This window comes from Acinonyx jubatus, chromosome C2, assembly GCF_027475565.1.
Source record: "Acinonyx jubatus isolate Ajub_Pintada_27869175 chromosome C2, VMU_Ajub_asm_v1.0, whole genome shotgun sequence".
Lineage (NCBI taxonomy): Eukaryota > Metazoa > Chordata > Mammalia > Carnivora > Felidae > Acinonyx > Acinonyx jubatus.
In genome coordinates, this window is record NC_069384.1 from 69,590,039 (window position 1) to 69,603,985 (window position 13,947).

Here is a 13,947-nt window from a genome sequence, read left to right on the forward strand (position 1 = left end):
CTGATATTACGAATTCTCAGTATCCATAATATTTCCACTTAGTTACCCATTCAAGCATAGCAACCCAATTCAGTTTTATACAACAGTGTCTATAATATGTACAGGTTTAATTATGAATAAGAAATAGAAAATAAAAATTTACAGTGATTGAGAAAGGGTCAGAAAACGGGATAGGAAAAGTAATACTGTATAATCAGAATATCCTATTATCCTACCAGTTTTAATGACAGGGTTTTTCCTTTATTAGTTGAAATACAAAGAAGGCATAGGGGATCCCAGGAAAATAACACTATATATCAGAAAATTCAACGTGCTCCACCATCAGGATTTCCATCACACATTTAATTTCTTCTGTACAATTTTTATAAATGTGTTTTTCTTTTCAAAATCGTCAGATTTCCAGATTAAATTCAGCACTACACAGTATGCCCTTGAAGTAAAATGAGGTTACCTGCTTTATTTGGATACCAAGTTCCCTTCCAGACAGCATTAAAATAAAGACAAGACTACACAGATAAAATCCAGTATAATTCAAATCCAACAATGAAAAATTCCCCCCATATTGTTGCAAAATTCATTCTACTGAAATGCTTTGCTACAATAATAAAAAGCATACATTACATATAAAAGATACCAGTGTACTAAAAAGTGACAGAAGTGGACTAGCAAATCCTTCAAAGCACATTATATAAATGACTAGCATTTAAAAACATTTCTCCTATAAAATGTAGGTCATATACATTTATAAATTGGCGGTTTTATTTCTAAAGCAGTGATGTGTGTGTTCAAATAGTTAGCTGTTCTGTACAGTATAATATCTACTCAATTCAAACTACAATAGGTTTGTCTTTCTTTGTATTGAAGTTGAATAAATTCATCTGTTCAGCTGAGAAATCAAGCTTGAAAAATACATATCTAAAAATCAAAGTAGAAAGTTTAGAATTACTGAAATGTAGCTATGAACTATGAAGAGAACTATGTCACAATGGAGCTGAAGTCACCTCAAAACTTATGGGCTTGAATCTAAAACAGAAACAAATATTAAATCCAAAGCAAACCACAAAGTTAGGTAGCAGTACAGAAGCAGGAAAAAAAACAAAAAACAAATAAAAAAAAAACCACACCCCCTTCCTTCAGTGTGATGGGCACTAAGTTTTGCGGTCTTCCTCCATCTTGCAGAAGAGTGGTAAGGCCATTCAATGCTTAGTGAAAGTGAGTACAGATGAAGTCAGATTTAGCCTGTCTCCCCTGCAACTTCAATTATGCTGTGTAAACAGTGTTATGTTCCAGTAGGAGGAACAATGGAATTTACTTATAAAAACTGATTAAAGATAATCATTATTAAATGAAATAAGGAGAATAACTCTGAAATGTTTTTAGAACTTTCCTGATGCTACTTGTACAGTTAGCACTGCTATGTATTATTGCTTACGTACAGTACAACATCATATGCCTTCTAACATAAAGCAGTACTGTGATTTGTTTGTACATATTTACAGATTCTTAAAAACAAGCTGTAAAAACATTACATACTTTCAGACAATACAAATTAGCACATTGGTACTCACTTCAAAACAAATGGAATGCATAACATTAATAAACATCATAAAGGAAGACTCACATAAAAGTCCTTGATTGTCAAGACACGTTTATATATAAACTCTAACTGTGCAGAATTAAAGATTCAATCATAGGTACATCCTTATTTGATGAACCGTATTTACAGCATGGTATTGCATAAAAAAATAAAATAATGTTTACAGGGTTTTACTTTTTTATCCATTGGATTAAAGAAAGCAACAAACACAACAAGAAATGTTTGTCTGCTTTAGTTTGTTTCCTACCAACGTTTAAGTGAAAAAAGGAAACACGGTTTTATTTGCAGAATATAGCAAAACAACTGGAAAATTATTTCCCTGAAATAAAGCAATTTGAAACGGAAAAAGTTTAAATTAAATTGCAGTGTCAAAAAGTTTCTCATTGATTATAATAGTGCTTCTTCAAGTAATTATACTGTGAAAAAACAAGTTCTAGTTTAAGATGTTCTATGTCTAAGAAATGCGGTACTACAGTAATGCCTACTTTTAAAGTTTCCCGGCTTTTTTTTTTTAAACAGCCCTTTAAAAACCCAAATTGATAAAATGAAAGAAGTGGCAAAAGATCTAACCTAGCTGGCACTTTGCAAGTTTCTCTCCCCTGTGGTAATGAAAGCCTACCCTGAGCACAAGACCTCTTTTGCCTGTCAGAAAGGGAAAATTACCCGACCACTGACAGTCCTCAGCCAGAGCTAAAAGGATGGATTTGTATGGTTATCAAACAGAAAAGCTGCAAGGACATCCAAAAGATTTAAGAGCCACTCAAATATTCTGAACCAAATGAATATGTGTACAATAAGAAGTCAAAAAAAAAAAAAAAAAAAAAAAGCTTTACAAGATGTTCAACAGAGATTACCTCATCTAACCTGATCTGCTTCCAATCTTCAAACAGGAGAGTAGGTCCTAAGTGCAAAAGCATACCTCACTCACATTGACCAAAAGTTTAATGGTATAAGAGCATGTTTTAATGGAACACTTTGCTAACTGAAATGAAAAACACAAATTGCAGAAGGATTATCTCATCCTCATATTATCCTCAATATTCTGATCTACAGCAGCACATAAAGGCTACTTACTTTTTACTGTTAATGCCCAGATACAAATTAAGTAACTTTCTAAAGCAAAGTGGGGAAACCCAAACTGTTGAGATGTTTATCCTATGATGATAATACAAGGTAATTCTGGTAGGCATTTAGAATTTCACAGTAAGAGAGCCACAACTACTATACTTAAATGGTACGTCAATAACTTATGTCAAAGTATCAAATGCTTACAATGTGGTAGAAAAGTCTGCCATTATGTATATTTAAAGAAATGTGCCGAAGACAGGAATGCAACACCTGAAATTTTGCTTGCGTAACTACCATTTTCAAAGGCCTGCCTTCCTTGGCTTACCCTAACTGCTCAGCAGTAGAGTCACACTCTAAAAAAACTGTGCTGGTGATATTAAAGCAAACAAAAACTGTATACTATACCAGGACTGAACAAGTTGTTGAAGAACAAAATTTTTGACCAGGCTCAAAAAAAGAAAAAGAAAAAAGGAAAAAGGAAAAAGGAAAAAGGAGAGAGAAAGAGAAAGAAAGAGAAAGAGAAAGAAAGAGAAAGAGAAAGAGAAAAAAAGAAAAAAGAAAAAGAAATCAACTCAGGAAATAAATGCCTATTATCAAATAACAGTATGAGAAAAATATAAACACCTATATAGCATGAGCACAGTTCCATTTTTCACATCTCACCTGAATAGAGCCTTCTTGCAATTGCATGATGTATAACACAACACACACTATTCTTCAAAGTCAGTAATGGCAGAACTTAAACATCTACCTCAGAGAAGTCTAAAATTCTTGAAAAGTTTGGCAGCAAAGAAAGCTGTCAAATAGGAAAATTAATATTTCAAGCAAAGCTTAATAACCAACGTACAGAGGAAACCACATTAAACATAATTTATATTCATTATCATAAAACACCAAAATATTCAAAATAAATGTAAAAGATGTTAAGGGTTGATATTTTCTTTGTTCCCTTTATGAGAACAGTCTTGGGATAACATTAAATAAAAGAAACAATAATTTAAATGTGTAACATTCTATACTGAAACAAAGACTGCAGATCTATAGGGCCAATATAAAAGTTAAAGTGGAAATTAGCAACAATAAAGTTTCACCTTCCAAGAATATTAATTTTAGAGTATCACTGGTGCTACATCAGTATGTGCATTGTGACAAAGATGGTGGAAATTAAAATAAGCAAAAAAGTTGGAACAAATTAAAGAGGCTAATAAAATCAATAGAAGTAATGTTATTTTCCAAAACTTAAAACTGTCCAATGTGTAACTCAAACCATCATTCTTTAGAAAAGTATACATATGTGTATATATAAAAGCACTATTTATGGTACCATGCTGTATTATTTTAAGACAAAGTATATATATATATATATATATATATATTAAAAAAAAAAAACATTCGTGGTATAAGGATAAAGTCTGTAGTTTATTTAGATTTTGAAATGCAACAAAAAGTTTCCGATCACTCATCTAGCTGAAAAAGAAATTGTAGTTACTAGAATTAGTAAACACTTTTGGTTTGTAAAATTGTAATGAGCAGTGTTCATTAAAAAGTAATTCAAGATAAAATAAGCAATTAAAATGCCCATTTCTTTAGTTTCTCTGGATACTGTTTAATTATCCAATCTACCAAGATTCTAGAAAGAGAAGGATTAAACCAGGTTTTACAGTTCCAAAGATATCCAATTTCCTTTTATTGCCAAAAATTAAAATTGTCAATTATGAGATGATTATGACACAACCATATCAAACCTAAAAATCTAATTTTTTTTTTTACTTTGAGAAATCAAAAATACCAAATAGATTCTAAGTGCTCTATGTTAACTGAAGTGTATATGTAAAGTAAAATACAATTAAGCTTTAAAACGTGGAATATACATTTTGTGTAAGCATTATGTTCTTGGGAATGTAATCTACAGAATATCTTTTTACTAAAACTTCAAAACCTTGATACCTGCACATGAAAAATCATAAAAAATATCTAAGTACAACTGTACAAAGAAACTGACACCAATATGCATACTTCCATTGAGAAGTGAATGCTTCAACAGTTACGTATTTTGGTAAAAGTTTTGAAAGTATGCATATTTTAAAAGTAATTAGGCTTTTAAATAGTGGAGTCTTAGACTATCAGATTTTTATTACTTTCTTTTCTCAAAAAAAAAAACATGTCAATATAATGCAAAATGAAAATCAAGGGTATATGGCATATCATTCTTTTTAAACGGTGGTTTCTTGGTTTCTTTTTTTCCTCCTATAGGACACACTAATTTATTTAAGCCATAATCTCTTGACATTTAAACTCTGAAGTTCACTCTGTCTGTAAAGTATACTCAGATTCCCTGCTGAAGTGCAATGACTATGCTGAAAAACTTAGAAACAGTATGAGTAAATTTCACACAATTACTAATCTCCTAAGAATGTACAATGTTATCAATTAGGAAACAATTGTGCGAAAGTCTTTTTTTTTTCCTTTGAAACTCGGTGTAGGTGGAATAGCAAGTTTCTGTTCTAAAACAAGTAATGCATTGCTTCTATAAAGGTGACAACATGTAAGGCAGTTCAAAGAATGCTGACTAACCAAACAAAATGCAGTTATTGGATTATCTTGCTATTCATATCAGCTTAACTTGTTATAACGCATTGCTCTTAAATCTGTACAGCACTCCATTTACACAGAGTAACCCCACTCTTGATTAATCTGTTCTAAAGTGCCAGTATTATTTACACTTTTTTTTAGCCAAAGGTCTGGCCAGTTGTAGCATCAGGTGAAGATGTCATCCCAGCTCTATTATCATTTACATTCACCAAGGGAAATTCTGGAAATTCAGCACTTGTCCCTGGTCCCCGAAGGTTCACCTGTCCATTGGCAGTGCTAAACTGAGTAGCTATTCCAGCTCTTGATCCGTGATATGGAGCGCGGAAGGGCTGTTCAAAGGAGCTCATTTGGTAAGCTTGGTGGACAGGCTGAGCCTCAGCTTTTTTCTGAGAAGTCACTTGATCCAAAAAGTCCTGTGTTGATGGGGCAGAAGCATGGTTTGTCTCATCACCTGAAAAGGGAAATGAGTGCTGTGAATCACCAACTATTAGTCCAAAGTGGGACTTATCTGGAGTTGTTCTTAGTGGAGAATTCATTCCTGATCGAAAGCTATTGATGGGCATGGCTGCATAGACTTGCTTGTCTATGGAAGAGAATGCTGGCTGATTTGGAAGGGTCTGGTTATCAGTCACAAAGTTAAGGCTCGGGCTATTCAAATAGGCATCATTTTGGCTAGTTCTGTCCAAAGCCTGCTGCAGAAACTTTGAGTATTCCTGCAACATGTTGGCTTTATCTGATGAGGATGCTTGGGAGCTTGATCCAACATTCTCTGCCTGGGTGACCTCAGGTACTTCTGAAGAATTTATTGATATGCTAGAAGTCACCTCAGTGTCTGCAACACTGAATGATATCTCATGCTGTCCATTAGCTTTATGAGAGTAATGATCCAAGAGAGTCTGCAGTACCTCATCTGGAATAACATTTTTGTCATGGTTACTCTTAATCTCCACATTCAGTGCCTGTGAATCTAATATGGATGCCGTAGTACTTTCATCAATGACACTTGCCACAGCTGCTTGTGTTACAGAAGGCTGAGAAGCTATGGTGCCCACATTCAGCGCATACTCCCTACTATTGTTACTTGCTGCTTGAAGGTATCGTTTCTTCTTCAAAAACTGCATGGCATCATCATAATTAGTACTACTGTGCACAGGTTTACTGGGCCCCTCCTGCAAATTATCGACCTGATCAATATCAGCATTGCCCTCTGAGTCCAGTAAAGCTTGTTTATCCACAAGTTCAAAAGCATACTTTGAAACTTTGCTCTCTTCATATGTGGATAAGGGAGAAATTGTTTGATTCTGCTCCAATGGCTGCTTCAGACTTCTCTTACTATTAATTTTTTTGAGAACCAACTTAGGTGGATGTATTTCTCCTGATGCATCTTCTAAATGCGATCCCCCAACTGAAGAATGTGGCATTTCAACAGCATACTCTGCTACCATATACTCATCTTTTACTTTAGTACTTGAAGAATAAAGGGGCAGGTAATCATTTTTGTCTTTCTTCAGGTCAGATTTGTCCAAAGCACTTTCTTTGTCCATCCCAGATGATTTTTTCTCAGTTTTCTGCCTTTTCTTTTTTGGCAGTGAGTTATCTTTTGGTGATGTAGAAAAGCCAGAATCTTCCTCAGATGTCAGAAGGCCACCTTTGATGGCACATCTGTTTAGCTTTTTGTCATGATTTTCATGGCACATACGTTTATGTTTCAATACACGATCTGTTCTGGAAAAATACTGTCAAATTCAGATTTCAGCAGTGAGTTTTTGTTTTAGTTTGTGTTTTTCGTCAAGCAAGAAAAGAAAAGAAAAAAGTAATTAATATAAAAATAGAAGCAGAATAATATAAGCAAATCCAAATGAATTTGTTGAGCCGTTTGCCAATTATAAACCTAATCAACAGCAGTTGGGAGGTTCTTCAAACAGTTCTAGTAATGACATTTTCTAATTTACTAGAATGATTTTATAATTTAATTTAGGATAGAATTTCAATGTCCATCATACCTCAGCAAAATGGTTAAAAAAACAAACATTTTAAACCACCCCTTACCTGTAAACAGTATTCACACTGGTAAGGTTTTTCTCCACTATGAGTTCTCTTATGCCTTTCCATGTGATATTTTTGTATGAATCTCATACCACATTCATCACAGCGAAATGGTTTTTCACCTAGTACATGATATAGAAAGTTTAAAACAAAACAAGTGTTACGACAAAAACTCTACCCCTGTATTAAATATATCTTCCAATTTAATTTGTAAAAAATATTTTGCTTTGGGGTGCCTGGGTGGTTCAGGTGGTTAAGCATCCGGCTCTTGATTTCAGCTCAGGTCATAATCCGTTTGTGAGATGGAGCCCTGAGTCAGGCTCTGCGCTGACAGCATGGAGCCTGCTTGGGATCCTCTCCTCCCTCTCTGCACCCCCCCCCCCCCAGCATGCATGCTTGTGCATACTCTTCCTCTCTCTCTCAAAATAAATAAACATTAAAAAATATTGTGCTTTATAAAAATAAAAGATTGGCATGTGCCATTGGGAAGAAAAGACTGAAAGTAGGCATACTCAATTTCCCTGCCTTTCTATTATGTGTGTACATAACACACTCTCTGTGGAGACAAACAGTACCAGGAACTTACAGCAAGATGGACATGGTTTTAGTAAGAGTAGTTGAAGCTTTTAATCTTTTTTATTCAATCATACAAAATACTATTTTAGAAAATTTTTTGAAAAAAGAAAATGTTACCCATACACAGTCCAACACAATGCTTGGATACACCTTTTCAATTCTTCATTTCTTTTCAACAAATATTTGTGGTTAAATGAAATCTGAATCCTAGGAAATAGTCTTAAAAATCTAATTCATTAAAACATAAAAAGAACTTAAATTACAGACTAAATTTCAAAAGGTTTGTTTATAACTGGTCACTTTTCTCATCTCAAACCAGAATTTCTCAGGTCCTTTTTTTGGCGGGGAATGAATCAAACCAAGTACTGGTCATCAGACACATAACCCCGGCTTCCACCCCCTCCATTTTATGTTTTAAAGTGTCATAAGGACTTTTTGGCTGTAAGGAACCATTACTATGGAGATCTAAAATAGTTTTTACTGATAAAACCACAGCAAACAGAAGGGTGTGATAATAAGTTACCTTGAATAGTATGTTTTTGGGAAGCAACTGTTTCTATCTTTCATACATTTGACAAAATCTTATGGAATACTTGCTCTCTAACCCATAACCCTGCTGCAGGTGATTTAAAGTGTAAGATTCATTACTTGTCTTCATAGAGCTTGGGAAAACAAGACGCACACATTAGACAGACAACTAACTAATAAAACTATGTCCAGCTCCAGTTTACTTTTACAACGTTTTATCTCACTACCTTTCTTCTTAAAACTTTTCCTCCAGCCAAATCAAAATACCTACCATCTTGTGCTTTTCTACCTCTGCTACAATTCACACTGCTCCTTTAGTCAAGAATGCCTACCCCTGTGTGTTCAGGCGCTACATTCCCTTCAAGTTCCAACCCAAATCTTCTGAGATCCTTTACCCTATTCTTTCAAGGAAAAGTATCTTCATCTTCTTTAAATTTCCATAGAACTTCATCTGTGGCTCTCCTATGGCACTCATTAATTCATCTCAATAATTATTTTGTACATCTCTATTCTACAAGATCACATTTAAGGGCAGAATCTGAGCCTAAATTATCTTTATGTAGCTCAAAATATTTTGTGCACTTAAGTGTTAAACGAATGGCATAAACGATTATTATAGTGGATTACTAGTGGGAAAAATGTTACTGAGCTGGTATGATTTGGAAAAGCTTCTTGCCGGTGTTAGAATTTAAAGTGAATAGCACTTAAAGAGACTGTGTATGTAATTAAAGCCAAAGAAAGAAAATGTAGTGGGAAACAGAGAAACTAAGGGTTTAGTTACTATAAAACGTCTAGGAGAAATGGTGCCTAAGAATATAATTTAATTTGGTGACAAGTAAATTATTTGAAACTTTCAAGAATGCAACTTCTGTAATTGCTATGGAGTTACCAAATTTTAGGGCCGAAGGGACCTTGTGGTAGCTTTCAAACTGTGCCACTGGGGGCTCCACAGAGACCCCCAAAGGCTGATGCTGTTGTGGCAAATGGCTCTAAGAGTGCCGCCCAGATTTCAAGACAGAATAGTTCCACTCCTATATAATAGGGTTTTGAGTACGGACTTCAACGGTTCAGAGGCTAGATTAAGATTAACACAAGTAATCAAGACAAATTCACTTATTCCACAAAACAAAGAAATAATCGAAGCTGGGAGAGAGGATAACTTATTAAGAAAGTTTGGAAGTGAAAGAAATGAGGAAAAGGAGATGAGAAGTAATAATTAGGAGGCAATCTATTTAAGATCAAGTAGTGTTAGAGACTGAAATTAATTTATTTGAAGGCAGAAGGGAAAGAGCCAGTGAAGGAGAGAAATGGAATACTGAACTAAGATTAAAATGAAATATTATCATTAATAATCAAAAGAACAAGATCTCAGAGGACTTAAGATGAAAAGGGAAGGAGAGTGCAGATTATATTTCAGAATAAAAGAACAAAACAGTTGCATATTTTGACACAGAGAATGTAGATGATAGAGTTTATTGAGCTCACAAGTGAAAGTCACTTCTCAAAAGTGAGAAAGGATAAGAGAGAAAATTAGTGGACTGATAAGAATTCATTTAATGCTGCACGATATTCATGGACTGGCAGACTTAATACTGTTTAAGACGGTTAATACTCTCCAAGCAGATCTATAAATTCAAAGCAGAAATTGAGAACCTGATCCTAACATTCATTTGGAAATGCAAGGGATCCAGAATAGCCAAAACAATCTTGAAAAAGAAAAACTAAGTAGGGAGACTCACACTTCCTAATTTCAAAACCTACTACAAAGCTACAGTAATAAGATAGTGTGGTAATGGCATAAGGATAGACATAGATCAAGGAATAGAATTGAGAGTCCAGAAATAGATCTTTACATTTATGGTCAACTGATTCTCAACATAGGTGCCAATACACTTCAACGGGGGAAAAATCGTTTTGTTTTGTTTTTTCAACAATGATGGTGGACCAATTTGACACTCACATAAAGAATAGAGTTGGACCCCTACCTCACATCATATACAAAACTTAACTCAAAATAGATCATAGGCCTAAATGTGAGAATGAAAACTATAAAACACTCAGAGGAAAACATAGAAATATCATGACCTTGAATTAGGTAATAATTTCTTAGATATGACACCAAAAGTCCAATCAACTAAACAAAAAATACAATGAACTTCATAAAAAATGTTCAATCCTTCAAAAAACACTATCAAGAAGGTAAAAAGAAAAAAAGGTGTAGCTCCTGTGGGAAACGGTCTAGCAACCCCTCAAAATGTTAAACACAGACAATTCTACTCCTATGTACATACCCAAAGAAATAGAAAACAACGACTCACTCAGATGCTTGTACCCCAATGCTCACAGAAACAGTATTAAGAACAGCCAAAAGATGGAAACAACCCAAGTGTCCATCAAAGGATGAATGGATTAGCAATATGTGATATATACATACCATGATATATTATTCAGCCATAAGAAGAAATGAAATTCTGATACATGCTACAACATGGATGAACCTTAAAGAAATTATGCTAAAAGAAAGAAGCCAGACACAAAAAAGACAAGTATTGAATGATTCCACATAGATGAGGTTATCTAGAATAGGCAAATTCACAGAGACAAAAGTAGAATAGAGATTACCAAGGCCTGGGATAGGGAGGAAAGGAGAGTTGTACTGCTTAATGGTTAGAGGTTTTCATTTGGTCACATAATATTTTAAATGTACTTCATGCCACTAAATTGTATGCTTAAAAATGATTAAAATGCTCAACTTCATGTTGTGTTGTTTTTTTTTTAAGTGAAAAGATAACTTCTGGAATGGGGTAAAATATTTGTAAATTATCTACCGGATAAGGGATATGCATCCAGTATAAGAAATGAACACTTACAACTCAACAGTTGTTGAGTCTAAGAATCTAAGAATAGGCAATAGATCTGAACAGACAGTTCTCCAAAGATATGCAAACAGTCAATAAGTACTTGAAAAGATGCTCATCATTGTTCATTAGGGTAATGCAAATCAAGACCACAATGAGATACTTCACACCCAACAGGAAAGTTAAAATAAAAAAGACAATCACAAATGTTATTAGCATGGATATAGAGAATCTGCCCATATTTTCAAGACATATTTGTAGTTTCATCTTTTACATTAAATCTGATATATCTGGGGTTCATCCTGAGGTCCAGATGACTATCTAGTTTTCCCAACACCATTTACTGAAAAGTTCCACTTTTTTCGATCATTTCTTTAATCAAAATCATATACTAGTAAGTTCCATGGGTCTATTTCTAAATCTTCTATTCTGTTCCATTGGTCTGACTGTTCATAAGCCAGAAAGAAAATGTTTTATGACTTTATAATACATTTTATCATTTGGTAGGGCTAATCCCCCTCATTGTTGTTCTGGTTTATCCACTTTCCATATTACTTCAAAATTATCTTGTCTAGTAACTGCAGTAGGAAAGGGAGAGCTGCCTGAAATATTTACGTTAACTTATTAAAAAACTGGTATCCCTGGGCACCTGGGTGGCTCAGTTGGTTAGATGTATGACTTCAGCTCAGGTCATGATCTCGCAGTGAGTTTGAGCCCCGCGTCTGGCTCAGTGCTGACAGCTTGGAGCTTGGAGCTTGGAGCCTGGAGCCTGCTTCAGATTCTGTGTCTCCCTCGCTCTCTGCCCCTCCCCCACTTGCACTCTGTCTCCCTCGCTCTCTCTCAAAAATGAATAAACGTTAAAAAAAATGTTTTTTAAATTGGTATCTTTTATGATGTTGACCTTTCTTACCACTAAATAAATAAATAAATAAATAAATAAATAAATAACCAACCAACCAACCCAGGGCGGGGGTGAGGGGGGTGGGGTGGGGGGGAACAGGGAAGGGGAAATATGTCCTTCCATTTCATCAAGTTTTGTTTTGTGTCAACAGTGTTTTAGTGATTTCTTCATATGGGATATCCCACATTTCTTATTGTTGATACTGTAAAAAAAGGTGTTTTCTTCTGTTATATCTTCTACTGTGGGTGTGTATATACAAAGTGTATGGTTTTCTATTTTACTGAATTTACTAGTTTGCAATAATTTTTCATTGACACTCATGGGTTTTTCAAGTATGCAATAATATTGGTTGCAAAAATTGGTTTTTGGCCTGTAATATATTTTGTGTGTATGTACTTTTGCTGGCTATTATTCTCAAATATTATATTAAAAAGTAATGGTAACAGGGTTATTAACAGGGGGATCAGGTGTGGGGGGGGGGAAGTAATGGTGATAATGTGCTCTGTATCTTACTCCCGACTTTGGTACTTTGTTATGTCTTTTGAAAGGAAATAAAAAATAAAATGACTGATACATAATTTCTCTAAGAATAAAATCAACACATAGAAAATCCTTTTACTGCTTTTCCCCTTGAAAGCCAGGGACCCTCTACTAGAAAAGACAATTTAGACAGCATTTGAGTAATTTCAAGATTAGGAGAAAAAGCTTACTTACAAAGTAAGAAGTTTATAAATACTATTTTCAATTCAGGAAAGCTGTAACATGGAGAGGAAAAAACAAGGTGTTCTGCTAATGGTAATCTCCAATACCCAAGAAGCCTCGGGTTTCTCTTCTAATGGTTATCCACTGAGACCACAAATTCTTCGCACTGTGGTGTTTCTCCCTGGTAACTTTAACACTGCACACATTGAGCTACTTACGGGTAAGAATTCTTACTCTAATATATGAGTAATTATTGGGCCAAATGATATACAAGTATTAAGGACATAAACTTTATTAATCTGATTGTTAGCAGTTTCAACTATGCCTCTTTTTCCTCTTCAAACCATTCCAATCTGGCTTTTGCACTTATTTCATCAAATGGTTCTTGCACATCACCTTCAAGTTATCAAATTCAACCAAATCTTTTCAGTTAACTTAGTAGACCTCGCAATAGCATTCAACTCAAGTGATCCCTTTTTTTTTTTTTTTTTTTAAATTAGCTTTCTCTTTGGCTTCCTTCTATGGCAACCATGCTCCTTAGGCATCTCCACCTGCTCCCAGCTCACCTTCTTCTCTCCACCTATGAAATGTTTTAGTTCTTTAAGGTTTCCTCCTAAGTTTTTTGCTTTTTCTTTCTTTTTATTTGGCAAGAAGGGAAACTCCTCTACTTCCATCGCTTTAATTACACTTAAATCTGAGTTGCAAACCCATACATCCAAACTGCATACTCAACAAACATATCCACTTCCAGAACACCGGGGGATCTCAAATACATTATATCCCACACTAACCTTGTGATCTTCAACCCACAGCTTAGTCCTTCTCTTGATTCCTTATTCATATGGATGGCACTCCCATTCATCTAGTTTTGCACCCCAAAGGCCCACACAGCTTTTCTTTATCCCCTCTCTCCATATGCAACTGATTAACAGGTTCCACCTATTAAATCCCTGCCAAATCCCCCCACTTCTTTTCATTTCCCACTGTCATCACCCAAGTTCAAGACACTATCATGCCCTGGACTGGACTATTTATATAATAACCTTTTTATAGCAGTCTCTCTGGGATCCACTCTCATC

At 34.7% G+C, this 13,947-nt stretch overlaps 1 protein-coding gene across 7 annotated transcripts in view; it reads right to left on the reverse strand.

The window, feature by feature from the left end:
• Window positions 1–321: 321 nt before the first annotated feature.
• Window positions 322–13,947, reverse strand: part of ZNF148 (zinc finger protein 148) — a 126,425-nt gene continuing 112,799 nt past the window's right edge. For all 7 annotated transcript variants that reach the window (XM_027061063.2, XM_027061065.2, XM_027061068.2 and 4 more), the window contains 2 exons: window positions 7,307–7,425; window positions 322–6,993 (listed from right to left, as the gene is read on the reverse strand). In XM_027061063.2, the coding sequence (XP_026916864.1) occupies window positions 5,395–6,993; window positions 7,307–7,425 (1,718 nt within the window). In that variant the 3' untranslated portion in view covers window positions 322–5,394. The remainder of the gene's footprint in view (window positions 6,994–7,306; window positions 7,426–13,947) is intronic.